Consider the following 24,572-nt stretch of genomic DNA (forward strand, 5'->3'; position numbering starts at 1 on the left):
TCCCACCTGGTCATATGACCAGCAAGCCACTCCTACCCAGTCACATGACCATCAAGCCACACCCACAAAATAAGCCACACCCAGGTATGGTAGTAAAAATTTTGGTGTCCCATCACTGGTCATCTCAAAGGTGCTTTTTCAAAAGGCAACTGGATTTTGTTTTTCCTTAAAGGCGTTTTGCCTTTCAGGAAAAGAAGCTTTGAAGAAGCATGTTTGGGACAATCATGGCCCAGATGACTGAGAATTTCCATAGTCAATCTGATTGGCCAAGAATTACAGTATAATAAACAGTTTACAGCTTGCCTGTCAACTTGCTGTTTAACAAAAAACTTGGTGGATATGATTAACAAATGTCTGATAATGGTTTGAAGAGTTTATCTTTGGAGATGACAGAATTTAGTACAGAAATGAATAATTACACTTCATTTTTCTTTCTCCTCTTCCATAGTAAAATAATGTAATATTTTTTTACATTGGGAAAGTAATGTTCAGTCTGTGATATTTTATGGCCCCACTATTACAACTGTATTTTTTCCAACTTCCTCTAAGAGAAAACATTGCACTTCTTATAGCACTTTGGAATCTGTTTTGTCAGAAACACCTGATCCTAAAAACAGAGTTTCAAGCACAACAAAACTTTGTTTTGCTGCCACAATACTAGGTTGCTTACTACATATAACAATTTTAGCTTGAAGAGTCCCTTTAAAAATGTAATTAGTGGGTTATAAGGAGCCGGTATTTCCAAATATGATCACTTGGCATATAATTATGAAGGTTTAGAATGGCAACCTATGATTTCTTCTCTTTTAAAAGAAACAGTTGATGAACTTTCAGCCAGAAACAAACCTCTTTGCAAAATATTGTCAGGCATGTTTAATGTTTTCAATAAAACAAATCTTATCTTTTATTCAAGATATTTATTTTTGTGAGGTCCTTTTCAGTGACAAATGTTCCTTATTGCATATTACTTAGCCTGGCATATAGTTCAAATGTCTTCAGAGTTGTTTCCCCCGCCCCCCCCATATCAGCACTCTTAACTATTCCACATTGTGCTGAGGGGAAAACGTCAGCTTCCTGCAACAGGTTGTATATATATTTGGAGTCCACTGTTCGTTTTCTATTACTCACAAGTCAGATTCCTACCTCTCTGTCTACATGGGGTTTTGCCACACATGCATTTTTCTTGCTTTGTTCATGAATATCGATACAATACTTTGTATCTTCTAATCTTTAACCCTTTGTAATACTATAGAAAATTACAGTGACATTCAATTGCCTTCAGATTAAAAAAAATGGACAAAACAGTGTAAATTCTTTTTAAATTTTTTTAAAAAGGAGTTCCCATGGGTTTTGCTCTCCTAGTCATTGCTGACTTTAGGGGACTATTTCTAGGCCATTGAGCCAGTGCTGTTCAAAGATATTTCTGCAATCATGTAGCCAGAGTGACATCAGGCTGAAGCTCAGTGTGTATAGTGAAACATGGAGTGCTATTACCTTCCCACTGAAGTGGACCTATTTAGCTTCTTGCATTTACATTATTTAAACTGCTAGTTTGGTAGGAGCTGAGGAAAGTGATGGGAACTCATTCCATGACACAGTGGTAAGACTTGAATTACCAAAGCATAGACCTTCTTTGGTGTCTGAGCCACTGAGCCATCGCACCTGTTTAAAAACTAACTAAACAAATTACAGTAGATAATTAGTTTAACAACAACCACTTCAATACAAAGAATTTCTTCAATACTGAGATAGGAAGCATATAAATTTAATAAATAAACAAATGAACAAAAAAGGAGAGCAAATTTCTGGCCACATGACTGTTTTCCTCCATGGACCTTTGGTGGCCATCTGAAAATGGTGGCTCTTAGCCATGGAAGATTGGTTGGCCTGGCTAAATGTAGTACCCCACAATGGGTCTTTTTTGTTGATCGGCTAAATAAATTAGATATTTTTGGTTATTCTGTTCTCAAACTACTGTACAATTTTGGAAAATCTGGTCTAAGATTATTAATACATTATATCTTTTAATATCCATATCTCAGCTTGATTTGATAAGTTTTTTAGTCAGGTTTAATCTTTCAAAGAGCAACATTTCGTTATCTAAAGGTTAAATTTTCCTAAATTACGTTTGAATATTTGTTTTATTATTTTATTTACTATGAATTTTGATTGGATTTATTAAAATCATTAAAAAAAGAAGCGGCTAGATATCTATCTAATTTATTAGATTTGTTATGAATTGTCTTATTGTATGCTGTGAGCCGCCCCGAGTCTACGGAGAGGGGAGGCATACAAATCTAATAAATAAATATAAGAAATATAAGAAATGAAAAGCAGAAGAAATTCATACAATGGGAGTTATGACTAAACTCTAAAATAATAATTAATTTCATTAGCTATGGAAGAAGGGTGATAGAACCTGTCTACTCATACCTTCATGTTGCCAAACTACTTTCAGAATTGTGTGTTACAAATTAGATTTGAAATCTGTAAAAGGAGCTGGCTTTGGGTTACATGATGATTCAGCATCCAATAGAATGAAATATGAATACATTATTCTGTAATTCAAAGTATTCTCTAATCATATATTCAGGCAAATGATGTTTCTCATCTGTTGCTTTTTAAATCCACCATATTGGAGTATGCATATTGGTCCATGTTGTTTTTAATAGTATGATTGGTTTTGTATTAAAAATGTTAAGCTCTATAATTTCAACAGGCAAACAGACAACAACCTCTTTTTCCAAACTACTGGTATGAGCATATATTTAAAGAATTTCTAATCTTGGCCTGTTCATTTCTGTGAGGGAAATGCATCTTTGTGTTCACCATCCTTAAGAAAGGCCATGAAAAGCTAACTGAAAGCATGGAGAAAGATAACCAATATACATATATAATTAAGAAGGCATTTCTAATCACTATTCTTAAAACATTAACAGTTGAACTATCTTGGAGAACTTTTAAAGTGCTTCTAAATGGTTTTCCACCTGTGAATCAAATGTCATTGTACTTTTAAAATCAGTCAGTGCTTGTAGTTGACAGGAAACATATTCAAACTGCTTACCAAGCTTTGAACAAAGATTTTCATGGATGGTCTCTCCTTTCTCATTGACATCAAGTTTTTTCCAACTATGGGGATATTTCCTGCCCTTCTTCACAACTACTCTTGAACTTCGTTTCTCAAGGAAGAGAGAGCTGTTTTTCACCTCCAGGAGGCCTTCACTGCTGTAACAAGTCCAGCTAGGAGCCTCAGAGCAGTTGGCAACAATCACTTTGCGGGAATGTGCAACCTTGGACTTAGTGATGGCCAGACACTGGCCAGTTCTAAGATGGAGAAGCTTGTCTTCTTGCAACCAACTCCACTGCTGATTAATATTGGTCAAATTGCACATTCCCACATAGGCTATATTATGACTTTCATAAATACACTGCTCTTTTAGCTCATGGATAATCAGAAAACTATCTAAAAAAAAGGAAACAAAGAATCCATGGTAATAGAATAGGGCATCAATTAATATTCATAATACAGTATAAGGACAATAACAAAAACACAAATTAAAACCATTTATTTTGTCATCACCCTATCATGCTAATATACAAATAATTCATAAAGATCAAAATGGTTTGGACAAAGTGTCAATTATGAATTTGGTGAATTTCAGTCTTTACTTTTTCTTAAATAACAAAAAAAACTTACAAAAAGTATAGCCAGAGTTAGAATAGATTCACATGATGAGATTAACACATTTTGTAATAGCACAATATCCATTGGCAATGCCTGTCAGATATATTGCTAGTCCTATAGGCCACATGTTTGTTTTTTCTTATTTAATAATATAAGTAATAATAATATTTTCCTAATACTGGCTTGGCTGTAATGCTCTTAATTGTAATATAATTCTCAAACAGTTCCCCCTCCTATAATGTTTCAAAGCACAATTGGTAAATTGAAGAGTAAATTCACTAGGATAAAATCTAGTCAATCTTAACTATAAAATACCAGTATATGATAATTATTCTATTTCTTTCTGCCAAATGTTCATTAAAAAGTCCCAATTAAACAGACCAATGACCTGAAATAATATGCCAGGTTACAATTTGTTTCTATTTGGAAAAACAGGACAGTATGTCAGAGTCTCACATTTAAGGCAATTAAGAAAAAAACAACCCTCATTTTTCTTTCTGAAGAAAATCTAAATAGTTATGGGCTTCTAATGGTCCATAAACCAAAACTTAGAAATCAATTATTCTATTTCAAAAATCTTGTGGAAACTCCTTGGAAATCACAGCCAGAAAAAGAAAGAAAAAGAAAAAATAGGAGTCATACTTACCAGAGACTGTAAAGGCCAGGGAAGTAGAAATTAGAACACAAAGTAAAGACCCCATATTCCCTCTAACAACATCCATTGCTTCTTTCTCTCTCTTCACTTTTTTAAAAAAAGCATAGTCTAGATAAGTGAAGTGAAGGCTAGGAAGGAAATGTGGTTTCACAAGAGGAAAAGTCGGTGACGAACATTTCCTTCTATTCAATTGTTTTTGGGGGGAGTTTTACACCACTTTGAATTTTCATACAGTTCTTTACTGTCCTATCTCTTATATTTAGGAAAACACAAGCAAACCAGAGCATTTAAAACAGATCTCAGCTAAGGATGAGAAGTTGTAATTTGGCTTAATTGCCTGTCTGCAGGTGTTCTTGTGTGTAAATATATATTGTGCTGTCCTGTAAATACCCCCAGCTTTTTGTAATGATATGTTATGTATAAATCTAGAGACATTATATATTTAGATGCCATATATGATTTATCTGTATCCTACAAGGAAGTAGAGCATGTTCGCAGGGGTCTCTTCATTATGAATTCAATTGAATATTTGAGCCCTTGCCGCATTCACATGATGTCTTCATGTCATCATTTTTCATTGTACCTTGCTGTCACTTTTTCTACACCAAGCAACAATGGTTATGAAAGAAATTAATATCTTTTGACCTTATTTGATTCACACTTTTTTGAAGTGAGCATGAAATAATAAGCATGGCCTGGAGGATGGTTTTCTTATATATATCTCATTTGATTAGTTCTATTGTGCTATTGCTGAAAAAGGTAGCACAATTCAAGAATTGTGAACTCTGACGCTTTAGCTTTGTAATGTATAGGGGGAAAAAGATAAAGGAGTCCTTGCAGATTTTACTCCTCATTGCTGACAATAGGAGGAAAGGTTCATATCCCTTTCAAAGCCAATGAGCCAGCGGAGTCGAAAGATACTTCTGTGATCATGTGGCCAGCATGATGTCATGGTGCATTGTTACCTCCCCACCAAAATGGTACCTATTTATCTACTCACATTTTCATGCTTTTGAACTGCAAGTTTGGCAGGATGTAGGATGGGAGCTCACTTCGTCACGTGGTGTTTAGGTCTTGAACGTGGGCTGCCAGTGATTTAGCTGGCAAACCCAGCATATGTACTGCTGAGCCACTGCACCACTCTTGCAATATTCATGTATTTATTTATTCGATTTTTATGCCTCCCTTCTCCTTAGACTCAGGGCGGCTTACAACATGTTAGCAATAGCACTTTTTAACAGAGCCAGCATATTGCCCCCACAATCCGGGTCCTCGGAAGAATGAAAAGCTGAGTCAACCTTGAGCTGGTGATGAGATTTGAGCCGCTGACCTTCAGATGTACAGTCAGCTTCAGGAGCCTGCAGTACAGCACTCTACCTGCTGCGCAACCCCAGCTCATGTATATACAGTATACTTTGCTTTGGAAATTAGATTTCTCACTGGGTTACAACAAATATGTCATTTTAGTCTTCCTGTCTATGGTACCAATGTCCCTTGATATCATCCAGGAGGTAGAATTATTATTGCTTTAATCTGGATTAATTTGGAGTCATCAGTTTTTAGAAATAGTAAAGTGGAGTCATCAGTAGTACTAATAATACAGTTATTAGTACAGTTGGTCTGCCCATGCTTGACCTTCCAATCTTATCATCTGCTCTTCTTTTCCTGGCACTGCTAGTTCATTAGATTATAGGAACAGAAAGCTTTATTATACATTAGTTTCGATTACCAAGATAGAATAGTGAGAAGGCATTTATAGATTTTGGAGAAATGTACTCAGGCAGAATATTTTATCATTGAATATTCCAACAGAAAAGTAGCAACATTTGATGATAATGACCAAAACAAAATTTTAAAAATTACAAGCATCTTTATATGCAGTTTATTGACTACATGAAGCAAAAGTAACATCATTTGCTTTAAAAAGCTGTGAATAAATTGTGTGCTGAAAACTCTTGAGTTTGTTGAAGGTGAAATGCCAACTATTTTTTTCCTGTAACAACTAGGCAAGGGGAAAAAAATAAAGAAATTTTATGTTTAACAAAGCTTTCAAGATTTTGTTTCTCCAAGCATCCAACATCACATGTGAGTAGAGGGTTACAACTTTTTTTAAAAGACAAAGAAATATTTTAAAAATTACCATATAAATATATGTTACAAAGATCCTTTTCAGTTTGTTTGTAAAATAACTCAAATGAGTTAAACATACACAGAATTCTGTTCTGAAGTAAAAAATGTTCTTAACATAGTAGATTGTATTGAATAAATGTATAGCTATTGCAAAATGACATTGGATGCAATTTATTAGGAATTTGTCTTGACCTAGCTCCATTGAAATTAGATAGAAGTTCAAGAGAACCCAGCAAACTTCATTAAAATGCATTCCTTTTTTAAAAAATAATTTTATCTTTTTTGATAGGTTTTGCACAGGAAATACAATAAGTGTTCCACTTATTGTGTTCCCAATGTTTTACATTATTCACTATTTGCAGCAAATATTTATGAGTATTTACTAGAGTCATCATATAAAATAGTTATTAATTTTTATTCATTTAAAACCCCACAAATTTATTTATTTTTCCTCTGTAGCATTTTGTGAAATTAGTACTCATAACTACCCTCTTGCAGATTTTACCACCAAGAATCCAAGGAGCTCCAAATTAAGTTTACCACATAATAGGGAGTAGTACTTAATAGGTACAATTGAACATCTGACTAGCTATTCACAAAACAGACTTTGGAAACATTGAAGCATGTATACACATTTCTTCCATGAAATTTCTCACATCCAGTTGTTATACATACATACATACATATATACATACATTCATACATACATACATACATTCTGTGTTTTATATTCTATTAATACAGAAATAAGTCTTCCTTAATATATGCACACACACATGTATATGTGTGTATATGCGTGAAAAATTCAATGTAACATCAGCATATTAACCTTCATTAAAACTGTTTCAGGAACTCACAATACATTCAAGACAAGAGTCCATCAATCTTCAATGCTTTTTTTAAAACAATGATCCACATTCCTTTGACAGGTTGAATGCTCTGCTTCTCCTTCTACGACTGTCAACCTCTTGAAGAAGTTGCTGGTAGGTAATGAAATAAATTACCTCAAAAAAGAGTGACCTGTTTAATTTTTCCATCTTGGTTTCATTGGACAGCTTCAGTGGAGAGTCTGCTTTCATATAGATTCAATGCATGATGAACAAATTCATACTGTTCACTTGTTTGGACCATTCCACCTCTGAAAAGCAAAAGAAAGCAAAGCAAAATAAAAAGGTAAATTCTCACTGATGATACAATGCCTTTCCCCCCCTAAATCCTTGTGTCATCCATCTTTGTGGTTTTTAGTTTATATTTAATTCTTATTAATTGTAATTATTTTTATATTTATCTTTTTAACCTTTTGTAAGCAGGGTCACTTCAATAATGAAATGGGCAGCATATGAATGAATGGATGAATGAAAGAATGAATGAATGAATTTGATATTCTGTCTGGGTTTTTGCCTAATCATACTGCATTTTCAATTTAGTTTGGAAGGGGATCGTATCATTTCAAGTACCATCCAACTGTCTCCACTCCCCAAAATCAGAATGACAGAAATGTGACCTTGGAAAATGACCTCTTTCTCGGACCATTTTCGGTTCTCTGCTGATGTCTATGTCAGCAGCCCAGCTGATGCAATTACAGTTGCAACTGAATCAATTTTTTTTCCAGAACACTGTTTTCAAAAATAATAATAAAAGGAATGTTTGCCTTATCCACATTTCCTACTCAGAATTTCTAATACATTTTTTCTGAATAGTCTCCACCTTGAGTATTCTCCAGCACTGGGTGATGTTTGGGCATTTGGCAACCACCATTTTCCTTCACTTCACTTCCAAATGATGTTTGGGCCAGTGGTGGGTTGCTACCAGTTCTCACCAGTTCAATGAACCGGTAGCAGCAGTGGCAGGAGGCTCCACCTACCAACCTAGACATCCACAAAAATGCTCTGTGAATGCACAGAAGATTCTGCACACACATGCTCCCGATCCCGAACCGGTAGCATAGTTAATTGAAACCCACTACTGGTTTGGGCCTAAGCATTGAGGAAGATGCTCAATACTTTCTAGGCTGGCCTTCTTCAGGGGACTCAGCGCGGCTTACAAGATAAAATCAATACAAAATACAGATATAAATTATAAAACCCAACCATAAAACTCAAATCTTAAAATACCATACATTTAAACCCGTTCATCCAAACGAATCACAATCACAATCATACTATCAGCCAGAGCAGTATGTCAAAGCTCAACAGCTACACTTTACCTATAAGTATTAAAATACATTCAATGCTCCAACTTGGAAGAACTCTATCTGCTGCTTTTCAATTATTCATTTGGGCTATGCAGTTCAGCAGTTAGATGTTTTGATTTTGTTTGCCTTTCTTCAGAGGATGCTACCCCAGCTCTTGAACTATTTATCAATTTAAAATTCAGAACAAGCAACGTGCATCTTCAAACGTTTAAGAAAATTTGAATGTGTCTGCCAATGTCCATGAATTTGCATTCTGACACTAAATGTGTGACCTGTTATGGTCCTAGAGCACACGTACAGACTGCAGGTTTTCCTGTCCTTTTTCTAATGCCTCACAGGCTTCCTGTCTCACCAGCTGACATCGAAGAAATGCTGCAGCAGTGACTCATTTCAGAATGGACAGCAGAACTGTATTTAATCTGACTATAAAAGTAAAATACATGGCCCAGATACTTTTAAAGGCACATTATAGAATTCCACTAAGCTTTGGAATAAACTGGTCATTCTCAGCCTGGCATTTTTCTAACAGGCTACAGCTACCACACAAATAGTCTGGCTGTGATGATAGGAACTACAGTCTAATCCATCTAAGGGTTGTCAAGTAGGATAATCCTAGAATTTACAGAACAAAGGGGCACTGCCAGCATGGAAAGATCAAATGACTTCTCCCACCATTTGTCTGCTGATAATGTTGCTTTGAATGCTTGTTTGTATTTTGTATTTTGCTAAATGCATTCATGAGCTTGCCCCTAAAATCCATAGGAAAGGGCCATGATGGAATTTAATGGGTGCATCACCAATTATTTCCTTTATTATAAATAAGCACAAAGGGTGTGGACTGAAATGTTGGATGAAGGGGAAATTGAGTTTGCAAAAACCTTAAATTGATTTTACATCCAATGCAGCTATTTTCTGTTAATGTTGCTTGCTTCTATTGTTCATTTGTTTCCCTTTGATCCTAGAAAAATTTCAGAATTATAATGTTCATGACATGAATGACAGTGACCCTTAAAAATATTGTGTGGCAAATATTAATGGATTTTGTATCCTACCTGTCCAAACGCAGTTGGCAGACAATACTCAATGCATCAACAACTCCTGCTTCCCTGAGCTGGTGGCAACCAATTCCAGTAGCAATGAAACACCCTGTTCTTCCTATTCCAGCACTGTCAAGGAAAACAATTAAACCAAAGCCGAATATTATTAAAATGGTATCATAGGATATTTAAGTTTTGAAATATTCTCCATAGAAGACAGAGAATGGTTTTGTTCCTAATTTACTCATACGATAATCTCAGATAATCATTTTATCTGAGATAACCATTTTCTCAGCAGAGCATTTGTTTGTTTTTATTTATTTATGTATTAAATTTCTATGTTGCCAATCTCTCTTACAAAGTGACTCTGGGCAGCATAGAAATTTAAATTTGTTTAGTAGTTTAGCAATTTGACAAATGTAGATTAGCTGAAATTTTTGATTTCTGTTCCATGCAAAAATATAAGATTAAATAGATGCAGATGATGCACCTTAAAAATGCAGCAATTTTCAGCCCCATAAACTTTTGAATATCTAAATTCTTATAATATATTGCAAAAACAAAATACATGTCTATGTTCTTTAGCTCTGAGAGAATTAAGAATGCCTATTGTTAGATTAACTTCTTAGTTTTCCAGACACTTTTGTATTTTTCCTTTTTCATTGCACAATTGAGATCATAATACAAATATGAACATTTCCTGCCATAATACGATAAACTCATGCAAGTATAATTTTTCTGATTTTTTAAAAATCCACATTGTAGAAGAGAAGATAAGGGGAAAATTTATTCTGTGAACTGCTATTAAAAATAAGCTCCCCTTACACTGGGTGAGAAAATAGGTATTTTCAGATCAACACATGGTATGATTCACATTGTAAATGATTATCAAAAGCTACAGTAAAACCTGGGATCTTACTAAAATTGTGATGGAAGGGAAATTCAGTGTTTTCTAAAAACATCCACTAAAGAAGAGTTCTGGATTATTCTCTGATTTGGATGCAAGACTGGTGTCAATCATTGTTTGTTATAAATTCCACACTGCAGGTGAATTGTTTTTCCCTATTCCTGCTCCTTTCTTATCTATTTAGTAAGGTTTCCTTGTCCAGTTTCCATTTGAGGCCAAGCTGGTGTTCAGTCCTTCCTCGCCAGTCCCCATTCCATTCCTTGGTTTCTCAGAGGTTTGCACACATGATACCTTCACACCTGTTTCCCACAGTATCTCCTTCACCACTGAAGTAGATTCTTCTTTCTACTCACTTTTGTGGCATTATTACAAACAGTCCTCGATTTACAATAGTTCATTTAGTCAAAGTTACAACGACACTGAAAAAAGTGACTTATGACAGTTTTTCACAGTTACAACCTATGTAGCATCTCCATGATCATGTGATTGAAATTCAGATGCTTGGCAATTGGTTCATACTTATGACTGTTACAGTGTCCTAGGATCATGTGATGGTCTTTGCAAGCTTCTGAGAAGCCACATTCACTTACAGCAACAAGTGGGTTACTAACTTATCAACTGCAGTGATTCACTTAACAATTGAGTCAGCAACTTAATAACATAAATTTTGGGCTCAATTGTGGTCATATGTTGAGGACTACCTGTACTCTCATGCTACAGTCATCAAAGTATACTGTATGGGGAAAAGGTTGCTCTTTGGTTCCTACCTTACTGTGCAGAGCCATGGAAACTTTGTAACAAGGAAGAAATGATAACTTAGCTTTATTAAAAACAAACTTCAAACTTTCTATCTTGCAGTTATAACATAGATGTATAAACAGATAAAGAGAAATGAAAGGAAGCTTTACAATATTGTAGACAGGGTGTGGAAAATCTAGGGACCATGTGTCACTCAGATTGGGCATTAAACAACAGGGGTGTCTACTAGAAAATGTTAATAGTTCAACGGAGCACAATTCCCTAGAGCAGTGATGGCGACCCTTTTTTTCCTCAGGTGCCACAAGAGCGTGCACGCGCATGCGTGAGTGCCCACACTCATAATTCAATGCCTGGGGAAGGTAAAACCAGCTTCCTCTGCCCCCTGGAGGTCCTCTGGATGCTGGAAACAGCCTGTTTCCTAACTTCTGATGGGCCAAGTAGGCTCTTGTTTCACCCTCCCCAGGCTCCACAGGCTTCCCCCATCCCCCCTGAGGCTTTCTGGAAGCAAAAAATGCCCTCCCAGAGCCTCTCTCTAAGCCAAAAATCTGCTGACTGGCACATACATGCATGTTGGAACTGAGCTAGGGCAACCGCTTGCATGCCAGCAGATAAGGTTCCGCATGCCACCTGTGGCACCTGTGCCATAAGTTCGCCATCACTGCCCTAAGGTTTGGCACAGTTCATTAATTTAATAGGCCACTTTTGGATCAATTGCAAGATTATAAAACAAAACACAGAGAACATAGCAGATCTGCAAGCTTAGGGCAATGATCAGGCACTAAAGAGAGGGAATATGCCAAGCCATACAGCCAATCATAGTCATAGCTGTTACTGTATCAGAAAAAAGTACTGGAGATGATCCATTCTGAAGAGTTTGTGACAGTTCAATATGAGAATAGTATGAAAATGAACTGAAGCTGGGCAACACGGGCAGGAGATACATTTCTGGTTGGCTGCAAGGACAATGTCAGTTGTTCCTCCATTTAAGATGTAAATGGATCATAATGGAACAGGCAAGCAAAAGGCTACTACTGAGCACCAAATCTGTTTTAGGCAGCAAATAGGGGACCTGCCTGAATTGAAGAAGACATATAATAAGGGGAATGATTTTTGTCTTTTGGATAATGATAGAATATAGGTAGGCCATAAAATTTGCATGAAAAAAGGACCAGTTTTAATTACCACTAAACCCAGATTAGGCTGAGAAAGATTCTTGCCAGAAGCTTGGAAAGATATTTTTCATGTAGACTGAATGGAGTTAAATAAAAAGCTCCTTACAGTGTAACTGAATCAGCTTTCCACTTTCTTGATATGTACTACTATCAATATTGCAAGAATCAATTTTAATTCATATACAGTGGTACCTCGGTACTCGAACGCTTTGGTTCTCATACATTTCGGATACCGAACAAAATTTTCGGCAAAAATTTGCTTCGGTATCTGAACAAAAATTCGGATACCGAACAGCCAGAGAAAATTTTGTTCATTATCTGAAATGCTACAAGATCTGAGGGGACGGGGTGAGATGGAATGGGAGTCGGAATCCGACACGCCCATCCTGGCCGCCCACTAAACAGCCTCCCATGTCTCTAGTCTAAATGCTCCAAGCTGTAGGAAGGGACCTGAGGCGGCGTCAGACCCAACTTTTTTGCCTAACTTTTTTTCCCGCTCTCTTCCCCCGGCCACACTGCTCTCTGTTTCCGTTCCAAACTCGGCTTCTAGTCCGCCATGAGGCTGTGGCGCACGGCCCGCGCTGCGCGGTAGTTAACTCGCCCCGCTTCCTAAGTCCGGATGGGCCACGGTGCCTTGAGCCCCTCATTGAGTACCTCACCACCTTCACGAGCAAGAGCGGCTGCCTGCTGAGGGGCACCACCAACCGTCTCTGGGGCACCGTCCCCGGCGTGGGGAGCCTCCACCAAGTCCACTTCCAGGATCCCCAACACGACGGGGTTCCCTCGCCGCCCGCTTGGCAAGATAACTTGGTCCTAGTTGGGCCGGCGGGTTTCGGGAGGGAGGAGAATGGTTTCATTCGTAGCTGGTCAGTCAGAGAGAAACAAAACGTCCGTCCCTCGCTCCCCCCTCCCTTCGTGGGGGGACCCAGAATGCGCGACTCCTAAAAAGTTGTGTTTCCCAGCCTTTTGTGGAGGGCACTCAGCAGCGCCGGGAACGTCAGCGGCTTCCCTTTCTCATGTGACATTCCCGGCGCTGCTGCTGCTCAAAGGAAAGCCGCCGCCACCATCGGGAAGGAGAAAGTTGGTGTAGTTGCTTAAAGGGAAGAAGACGAACCCCTGAGGAAAGGAGGCCCCCCAAAGCTGTCAGTATTGCAGCTGCCCCCACCCTTCCTACAGCTTGGAGCGGAAAGGTGTAGGAAGGGTGGGGGCGGCTGCAATACCGGCAGTTTCGGGGGGGCTCCTTTCCTCAGTGGTTTGTCTTCCCTTTAAGCAGCTACACCAACTTTCTCCTTCCTCATGGCGTCAGCGGCTTTCCTTCGAGCAGCAGCAGCACCGGGAACGTCAGCGGCTTCCCTTTCTCATGTGATGTTCCCGGCGCTGCTGCTGCTCTAAGGAAAGCCGCCGCCACCATCAGGAAGGATAAAGTTGGTGTAGCTGCTTAAAGAGAAGAAGACGAACCACTGAGGAAAGACGGCCTCCCGAAGCTGCCGGTATTGCAGCTGCCCCCACCCTTCCTACAGCTTGGAGGGAAAGGTGTAGGAAGGGTGGGGGCGGCTGCAATACCGGCAGTTTTGGGGGGGCTCCTTTCCTCAGTGGTTTGTCTTCCCTTTAAGCAGCTACACCAACTTTCTCCTTCCTGACGGCGTCAGCGGCTTTCCTTCGAGCAGCAGCAGCGCCAGGAACATCAGCAGCTTCCCTTTCTCATGTGATGTTCCCGGCGCTGCTGCTGCTTAAAGGAAAGCCGCCGTTGCCGAGAAGGAGAAAGTTGGTGTAGCTGCTTAAAGGGAAGAAGACGAACCACTGAGGAAAGGAGCTCCCCGAAACTGCCGGTATTGCAGCTGCCCCCACCCTTCCTACAGCTTGGAGCGCTTAGACCTCAGATCTTTATCCCATAGGAAATAAAGGAAATAGGGGCTGGAAACCAATTAAACCCATTTCCATTATTTCCTATGGGATAAATTAATTCGGTACTCGACCAAATCGGTTCTCGACCACACTTCTGGAACGAATTGTGGTCGAGAACCGAGGTACCACTGTAATTCCTATCCTGCTCCATTAAAATCTAAATTTAAAAACATATTTAAGGTGAAAATTACCTGCAATGAACAATTATAGGACCTCTATCAGTTGAAGCCTTCTTGTCTTCTTCTACATCCAGCATGAGTTGTAAAAGAGGTTGAGCACTGACTGGAGTTTTGTGATCTGGCCAGGAAGTGTACCAGTAATGCTTGACATTCCTTGACTGATTTCCTTGCTGAAAATGATGAACAATTTAACAATTTTTGTGAACAATGTATTTCTGCACTCAGGTACAATGTATTTCTGCACTCAGAAAAACAAATACTTTGGGGTCCTTGGTGTTCTGTGAGGCTTGGTTGTTTTGGGTATAAATTTTTTATTGTTTTTCACACCTTACAGAGATTCCAATTTACATACCTCAAATTAAAATAAAATACAATATAATATCATATGCCAAATTCTTAGTCAAATTAATCAAATTTTCCAATTTATTCAACTTATTCTGGTATATATCATTCATCCTGTGCTACCTCCTTTCAATATACTATCATCCGGATTTTGGGTATTGTTCTTCGCCTTCATTTGCATTTAAAGTGCTATAGCTATATAGATTTCTCTTGGCTATTTGCTGTTTTTCATAACTATGACATCATGCTTCAGTTCACTTCTAGCCTTCTTACTAAACTCATTTCTGCTTTTATTTAACACCCCCCTCATTTTATCGTAGCTGCCCTTAAAAAAAGAAATATCCAAATTTACTTCTCTTTAAAACCTAAGAAGGAAAGAAAAAAGAAAAAAGAAAAAAAGAAACACTATTCATATCTTAATGTAATTATAACAATGTCAATATACATTATTCATAGGAGGAATGATTGTTGTTAGGAATTTTAAGATATATTTACTACTCAATTCATTTCTTTCATTTCTTTCATTATATCAGTATATTATTACTATTACTATTACTATTATTATTATTTATTAGATTTGTATGCCGCCCCTCTTCGGAGACTCAGAGCAGCTCACAACACAAAACACGGCACAAATCCAGCAATTTAAAACCAATCATACATCTCAGACAAACCTTGCGTAAAATGGAAATGGCTCGGGGGAATCAATTTCGGCATGCCTGACGGCAGAGGTGGATTTTGAGGAGTTTGCGAAAGGCAAGGAGGGTGGGGGCAATCTTAATCTCCGGGAGGAGTTGATTCCAGAGGGTTGGGGCCGCCACAGAGAAGGCTCATTCCCTGGCTCTCGCCAGATGACATTGTTTTATGAACGGGACTCAGAGAAGGCCAACTCGGTGGGACCTAACCGGTTGCTAGGATTAGTGCAGCAGAAGGTGGTCTCGGAGATATTCTGGTCTGATGCCATGAAGGGCTTTATAGGTCATAACCAACACTTTGAATTGTGACCGGAAACTGATCGGCAACCAATGCAGACTGCGGAGTGTTGATGTAACATGGGCATACCTAGGGAAGCTCATGATAACTCTCGCAGCTGCATTCTGCACAATCTGAAGTTCCTGAACACTCTTCAAAGGTAGCCCCATGTAGAGAGCATTACAGTAGACGAACCTCGAGATGATGAGGGCACGAGTGACTGTGAGCAGTGACTCCCTGTCCAGATAGGGCCGCAACTGGTGCACCAGGTGAACCTGAGCAAATGCCCCCTTCGCCACAGCTGAAAGATGGTTCTCTAATGTCAGCTCTGGATCGAGGCGGACGCCCAAGTTGTGAACCCTCTCTGAGGGGGTCAGTAATTCCACCCCCAGGGTAATGGACAGATAGATGGAATTGTCCTTGGGAGGCAAAACCCACAGCCACTCTGTCTTATCAGGGTTAAGTTTGAGTCTGTTGACACCCATCCAGATCCTAACAGCCTTCAGGCACCAGCACATCACTTCCACTGCTTCGTTGACTGGACATGGGGTGGAGAAGTACAGCTGGGTATCATCAGCATACTGATGATACCTCACCCATGCCCTTGGATGATCTCACCAAGCGGTTTCATGTAGATATTAAATAGCAGGGGGGGGGGGAGGAATGACCCCTGAGGCACCCCACAAGGGAGAGACCTAGAGGTCGACCTCTGACCCCCCACTAACACAGACTGTGACTGACCAGAGAGGTAGGAGGAGAACCACTGAAGAACAGTGCCTCCCACTCCCAACCCTTCCAGCCGGCCCAGAAGGATACCATGGTGGATGGTATCGAAAGGCACTGAGAGGTCAAGATGCACCAGGACAGAGGATAAACCCCTGTCCCGGGCCCGCCAGAGATCATCCATCAATGCGACCAAAGCAGTTTCCATGCTGTAACCAGGCCTGAGACCCGACTGTTGAATCAATATAAATCATATTGTTCCATTACTTTTGTGAAAAGTATCTTCCATTAGAAAAGCGAGTGTATTAATATTCTTCCCTAATCTAGATATCTTCCACTGCTGTTCTTAGTGTGATAGTCTTCCCTAATCTATAAATTCCACTGCCAATCCCAGTGTAATTATCTTCCCTAATCTATGTGTCACTGTCATATCAGTGCAATAGTCTTCCCTATTCTAATTATTTTCACTGCTAAATGCAGTGCAATAATCGTCCCTAATCTATATATTTTCCTAATCTATATATTTTCCCTAATACTATATATCTTCCACTACTCCTTCCTCCCTGTTTCGGCCAGCCAGGAAGTAGTCTCCATAACATCAAGGCCCCGCCCCCAGAATCCCCTCGTGGGATTTCCCACCTCCTTTTGCTTGCACCGCTGCAAGCAAAAGGAGGTGGGAAATCCCATGATGGGGTTCCCCACTCTCCTCCCGGGCGGCAGTGTTTCGCGGTGTTCGGCTGAACGCCGAACCCAAACCCGAACTTTACGAACCCGAACTTTGCAGGTTCGGTTCGCCCAACACTATACATAACCTTTCTCAAACTATCTTCTAGGCATTCACTGTAATTATCCTAATTCATAAGTAACAGATTATGATGTCTACCATTTTGTAAGGCTATTGGTTGAAAAAGGCTGACAATTTTATTCATAATCTCTATCTCTATCTTTTATATTTCTATAATATTTAGTTTTTATATATTCTTGTGTAAGATACTTTCTTTGAACCAATTAGCTATTGAAGTCATGTTCAGTTCAATACTATAGATGGTGTGAACTAATAACTACATATAGTGATTTGAAACAAAACAACATAAAAACCATTAAAGTACCTTTAATGTTAGATTGCGGATAGTATAATTTTCACATTCCTGCACATTGTCAACAAGTACTTCCACTTTTCCATATATTCCTCTCTTCTCTGGCCAATACAGCACACATTTCTAGAAAAAAGGATTAAATAATGCTTTAAATAAAATAGTAAATTAATTTTAATTTTTCTTGAAAGTTGTATTTGTCACAAATATGGCAGACATTGTAACTGCTTCATCATTAATATTTCTAGAATTTTACATGGTAAATGGTTATGAACATAAATTGACATTAAACCTATCTGCATATCTTGTAAGCTTCCCTAATGACATGAGTATAGGTTGGCACACAAATATTTTAATAAATAAAACTGCAATAGAATGTTATTTTGTGGAGACTTTTGGTTCCAAGATACCTAGAATAATCAATTTCAGCATTCCAAATTAACTTCTTTTAAATTGAATTAAATTAAACTGCACAAGTCAAAATGAGGTCAGTGAAAATATTTACTGATCCCTCGCATCCTGGACATAAACTGTTTCAACTCCTACCCTCAAAACATCGCTACAGAGCACTGCACACCGAGACAACTAGATACAAGAACAGGTTTTCCCTGAATGCCATCACTCTGCTAAACAAATAATTACCTCAACACTGTCAAACTATTTACTAAGTCTGCACTACTATTACTATTAGTTTTTTCCCATCATTCTTATCACCCATTTCCTCCCACTTATGACTGTATGACTTGTTGCTTGTATCCTTAAGATTTTTATTAATATTGTTTCCTCATTGCTTATTTGACCCCTATGGCAATCATTAAGTGTTGTACCTCATGATTCTTGACAAATGTATCTTTTTCTTTAATGTACACTGAGAGCATATGCACCAAAGACAAATTCCTTGTGTGTGTAATCACACTTGGCCAATAAAGAATTCTATTCTATTATTGTTTCTTTAAAATGCTTTTTTTAAATAAAGAAGTGTTTATGGTCAAATCAATGTACTGTTGATCATTAGCAGTAAGATAACTGCTTAAATGATGAACTATGCACAGGCTTTCTTAATAACTCCATTCTCTGAAATCAAATGCCTGGGTCACTCAGGAGCCTTGTAAGCTTTTTCTCTCAAGGAATTAAAAAGAACAACCATAAATAACCAGAATTATGATTAAGCAAATCTTAGAAAGTTTCTCTGACAGATCTTAGGGATTGAGTGTTACTAATTAATAGGCATTTTGAAGGCCTACATTTAATTACTACATATTTTATTTTATCCCTAGATGGTTTTCTTTGATCTACCCAGAGGTTAATAAATCTTATAAAGAAATCTTTAAAAATTAAAAACAAAAAGGCTAAATATGTTTACATGCACAAGTTTTAATTATGTTTTATATTTATATCTGGCAACAGCTTAAGACATACTAATTTCACCAACATCAATACTATGCTTATTTTCAACTGTGGAATGTATTAACACTATTCTCAATTTTAAAGGAACAGTGAGTTGGATCCTACATAACCATGTTAAATACATTTGTCCCATTAATTGGGCATAACTGGTTATATTCAGTAGCTCCATCTTGATTGCAAAAGATATTGAACTCCAGTTTAAATAAAGTTCTAAAAATAATAAACTTGAACCCCAAACAAGCATCATGTAATAGCAAAGCAGATTCTTGAACAAAGAAAGAGAAATAATCTATGCACTATTATTCATTGTTCATTTAAACGAAATAAGATTATAATATATGCATAAAATAATATTATTCATATTATCATTATTTAGAAGCTGTACTTATAATTATCATAAAGTAATGAAATTGCTGTACACCAATATTTGGAATAAAGCAACAACAAACAACAACCCTATTACTTTTAAGTCTTATAAGATAGCTCATCGGTTAAGCAATGGGAAAATATTTTACAATAACTAATTATGATATTTGTGAATAATCAATGTTTTTGACTTTTGTAAAAAAAAATCTTTACCTGATAGATATTCAGCATTTATGTGATGACCATCTACTTTGTAACATCAAATTATTCTAACTAATGTAAGAACTCTCCATTCAAAGAGAAAGTTGGAGCTGCCTTCTGGAAATCAAAGAGTCCTGCTACTAACAGGGTCAAAACACCGCCCACCTTTTAAGCTTGTATTCAAATGTTCAAGATCCTAGCCCATGTGACCCAGGGGTTCCTTAATTACATGGAAAGACTAATAATGATACAAAAAGCCTATCATATATGCCTTCCCCTCCCTGGGAAGATGTGTTCTTGCCAACATTAAGAAGGCCAACATAAAATATTGCTGCCTGTTCAACATCCTTCTGTGATTTCTTGATAATAGATCAAATATATTCAACTCCTTAAAAGCTAAAGAAATGTTTTTCTTATCTTGTTCCCAGACGTATAACTGGCAGACAGCTTTGGGTGGACAATGAAATTTATTGTTCTCTTAGGCTACCCACTTCACAGCTGCTTCTAACTTTCAACATAACCCAACAGATTTATTTTTAACACATTACTGCTAGTATTCTAGCAATACCCACTTGGCACTGAAGAAGGAATGAAGGGCAATATGTAAATCCCAGATACAATTGTCATTATAACTGCTAATATGCACCATAACATTAGTAAAACAGTTACAAGCAAATCATTGATGCTGTATCATGAAACCAGTTAACTCAAGACAAATGACTAATTAAAGTAATATTTAGTTGCAAATCTGGAATTCAAATTCACATGTACCAATCTGCAATATTGTATATTTTATGAATTTTCATATTTTCTGCAACCATTTAGATGTTAATCACATAGGTAAAAGATGCGGAGGTCAAAATCTATTAATCACAATCAATAAAGTATACAATTGATACACCATTTTCATAATTGCACAGAAGCAGTTGTGATTCCAAAAATTATTATTATTCATTTTATTTTTATATTTTTGTTCTATATAAAAGAAAAATGTAAGCCATATTCACTAAAACAGTCAACATTGTAACTACTGATTAGGCACAAGAGATTAAAAATATATAATGTAAAACAAGATGATTTGTGTTTTTTTTTCCTTTTCACTAAATTTAATTTTACTCTGATTCTCATCTTGTGTTGCTACATCATGTGTTGCAGGTTGAAATGTTAATTACAAAAACATTTGATTTGCAATGTGACTTTTAATGTACATGTTACTGGTTTATAGCTACCAGAATACCTATGGGACCGCCTTCTGCCGCATGAATTCCAGCGGCTGATTAGGTTCCACAGAGTTGGCCTTCTCCAGGTCCCGTCAACTAAACAATGTCGTCTGACAGGACCCAGGGGAAGAGCCTTCTCTGTGGCGGCCCCGTCCCTCTGGAATCAACTCCCTCTGGAGATTCAAACTGCCCCCACCCTCCTCGCCTTCCACAAGACTCTGAAGACCCATCTATGTCGCCAGGCATGGGATAATTGATATATCCCCTTTGTGGCTAATAAGATTTATGTGTGCTTATGATTTGGTAGTATTGACTGTTTTTAAATGATAGTGGGTTTTAGCTATAGTTTTAATTATTGGATTTGTACTGCATTGCAATCCCATGTTCCGGCCCCTTGGAATCAACCCAGGGCTCTGGTGATGAGTGTAATTTATTTTATTTATTTATTTATTTATTTATTTATTATTTAGATTTGTATGCCGCCCCTCTCTGCGAACTCCAGACCCTGGACTCAGGTTGCTGCTGCTCAATGCCAGGTCGGTAGTTAACAAGGCTCTCCTCATCTGGAACTTGATCCTGGAGGAGGAGGCCGACCTGGTATGTGTGACTGAGACCTGGCTGGGCACAGAGGGGGGAGTTCCCTTCTCTAAAATGTGCCCAGCCGGGTTTCAGGTACAGCATCAGCCATGACTCCAGGGAAGGGGGGGAGGAGTGGCCATTGTAGCCACTCTATTAGCTTGCGCAGACACGCTGCTCCCGAGATTGAGGGTTGTGAGTCCCTTCTTGTGAAGTTAGACCTAGAGGTTCAGGTGGGCTTGTTGCTCATGTACCTGCCTCCCAGCTGTGTGTCAACAGCCCTGCCTGTGCTGCTCGAGAAGATAGCCGGGCTGGCAGTGGAGTCCCCTGGACTTATTGTCCTGGGGGACTTGAACCTGCCATCGCTCGGTGAATCCTCTGAACTAGCACAGGAGTTCATGGCCACCATGACAGCCATGGACCTGACCCAAGTAGTTCAGAGTCCAACTCATGAGGGGAGGGGCACGCACCCGATATGATATTTCTCTCAGAGCAGTTGAGTAATGGTCTGAAACTAAGGGGCTTAGAAGTTGTGCCTTTGTCATGGTCAGACCATTTCCTGCTACGGCTTGACTTCAAGGTTCCAATCCTTCCCCGCAGGGAGGCGGAACTGACTAGGTGGCTTCTCCCCAGACGTCTGATGGATCCAGAAGGTTTTCAGACGGTGCTTGGGGTCTTACCGGATTCATTCATCCACAGCTCGGCAGAGTCACTTGATGTGGCCTGGAACAGGGCTGCGATGGAGGCTCTTGACTGAATTGTCTACCGAATTGTGCCATTGCGACCTAAATGTGGCACTAGACCCCAGAGAGCTCCTTGGTTTACCAAAGAACTCTGGGTGTTGAAACGCCAGAAGAGACATCTAGAGAAGCGATGGTGGAAGAGTAAATCCAAATCTGACCGAACACTTGTAAGCATAGTTCCCTCTAAGCCGAGCAGTGAGCAATCGCTCACTTAAAAATCATCATCAACTCAGAGTTTTCCAAACCTGCCCAGAAGCCGAGAGGGAAAGAGTGAGAGGGAAGGAGAGAGAGAGGAAGAGAGGAAGAGAGAGAAACAGATAGAAAAAAGAGAGGAAGGAAAAGAGAAAGAAAAAGAATGGGAGTAAGGAAGAGAGAAAGAAAATCAAAATCTAGTTTGAAACTAGCTCAACTATTTAAGTGGCATTTTGATATCGATAGAGTTGCCCTATTATGAGCTCACTGTTATAGACACACAGTACAGTATTTTATTTTGAAATTCTCTGAGGCAAAACAGGCTGGGTTTTTTATTTGTTGTTTGTTTGTTTGTTTACTTATTTATTTATTATTTCTGTGCCACCCAGTCCCGAAGGGACTGCCGCTCAGACACTATACTTTTCCGCCCACCCCCCCCCCAAAAATTAGAGGGAACACTGCTTGTAAGAGCTCATATTAAGACTTACAAAGTGGCACTCAAGACGGCAAGATGCGCATAGTATGCCGCCTTGATTACATCAGTGGAATCCCACCTGGCCGCTCTGTTTAGGGTGACCCACTCCCTTCTTAATCAGGGGGGAGTTAGGGAGCCCTTGCAGAGCAATGCCGAGGATTTTAACTCGTTTTTCGCTGATAAAGTCACTCAGATCTGGACAGACCTTGACTCCAATTGTATAGCAGTGCTAACTGACAATGAGTCAGTTGAGGTGACTGGAGCCCGTCCTTGTCCATCTGTCTGGGTGGAGTTTGACCTGGTGACACCTGATGGACAAGGCCATTGGAGCTGTGAGTTCCGCCACTTGCCTACTAGATCTGTGTCCCTCTTGGCTGGTTTCAGCCAGCAGAGAGGTGACACGGAGCTGGGTCAAGGGAATTGTCAACGCTTCTTTGGGGGTGGGGTCCTTCCCGGCTCCTTACAAGGAGGCACTTGTGTGTCCCCTCCTCAAGAAGCCTTCCCTGGATCCAGCCATACTTAATAACTATTGTCCAGTCTCCGACCCTCCCTTTATGGTGTTGGCGCTCCAGCTCCAGTGGTCCTTGAAAGAAACCGATTATTTAGGCCCTCAACAGTCAGGATTCAGTCCCAGATACAGCACGGAAAATGCTTTGGTCGCACTGATGGATGATCTCTGCTGGGCCCGGGACAGGGGCTTGTCCTCTGTCCTGGTGCTTCTTGACCTCTCAGCGGCTTTCGATACCATCGACCATGTTATCCTTCTGTGCCGGCTGGAGGGGTTGTGAGTGTGAGGCACTGTCCTTCAGTGGTTCTCCTCCTTCATCTCCGGTCAGTCACAGTCTGTGTTAGTGGGGGGTCAGAGGTCAACCTCTAGGTGTCTCCCTTATGGGGTGCTTCAGGGGTCGGTCCTCTCCCCCTGCTATTTAATATCTACATGAAACCACTGGGTGAGATCATCCAAGAGCATAGGGTGAGGTATCATCAGTACGCTGATGATACCCATGTCCAGTCAGTGAAGCAGTGGAAGTGATGTGCCGGTGTCTGGAGGCTGTTGGGGTCTGGATGGGTGTCAACAGGCTCAAACTCAACCCTGACAAGACGGAGTGGCTTTGGGTCTTGCCTCCCAAGGACAATTCCATCTGTCCATCCATTACTCTGGAGGGGGAATTATTGACCCCTTAGAGAGGGTCCGCAACTTGGGCATCCTCCTCGATCCACAGCTAACACTAGAGCACCATCTTTCAGTTGTGGCGTGGAGGGCGTTTGCCCAGGTCCGCCTGGTACACCAGTTGCGGCCCTATTTGGATTGGGAGTCACTGCTCACAGTCACTCATACCCTCATCACCTCAATGTTCGACTACTGCAATGCTCTCTACATATGGCTTCCTTTGAAAAGTGTTCGGAAACTTCAGATTGTGCAGAATGCGGCCGCGAGAGCAATCATGGGGCATCCAAGATCTGCCCACGTTTCGCCAACACTCCGCGGTCTGCACTGGCTGCCGATCAGTTTCTGGTCACATCGGACCAGAATACCTCCGGGACCGTCTTCTGCCGCACTAATCCCAGTGGCCAATAAGGTCCCACAGAGTTGGCCTTCTATTATTATTATTATTATTATTATTATTATTATTATTA

At 39.4% G+C, this 24,572-nt stretch overlaps 1 protein-coding gene across 2 annotated transcripts in view; it reads right to left on the minus strand.

Moving 5' to 3' along the window:
- Window positions 1-6,322: 6,322 nt before the first annotated feature.
- Window positions 6,323-24,572, minus strand: part of PTPRR (protein tyrosine phosphatase receptor type R) — a 111,588-nt gene continuing 93,338 nt past the window's right edge. For both annotated transcript variants that reach the window (XM_070755707.1, XM_070755708.1), the window contains 4 exons: window positions 17,770-17,880; window positions 14,636-14,793; window positions 9,717-9,830; window positions 6,323-7,608 (listed from right to left, as the gene is read on the minus strand). In XM_070755707.1, coding sequence (XP_070611808.1) covers window positions 7,515-7,608; window positions 9,717-9,830; window positions 14,636-14,793; window positions 17,770-17,880 — 477 coding nt within the window. In that variant the 3' untranslated portion in view covers window positions 6,323-7,514. The remainder of the gene's footprint in view (window positions 7,609-9,716; window positions 9,831-14,635; window positions 14,794-17,769; window positions 17,881-24,572) is intronic.

This window comes from Erythrolamprus reginae, chromosome 6 (genome assembly GCF_031021105.1).
Source record: "Erythrolamprus reginae isolate rEryReg1 chromosome 6, rEryReg1.hap1, whole genome shotgun sequence".
NCBI classification, from domain to species: domain Eukaryota; kingdom Metazoa; phylum Chordata; class Lepidosauria; order Squamata; family Dipsadidae; genus Erythrolamprus; species Erythrolamprus reginae.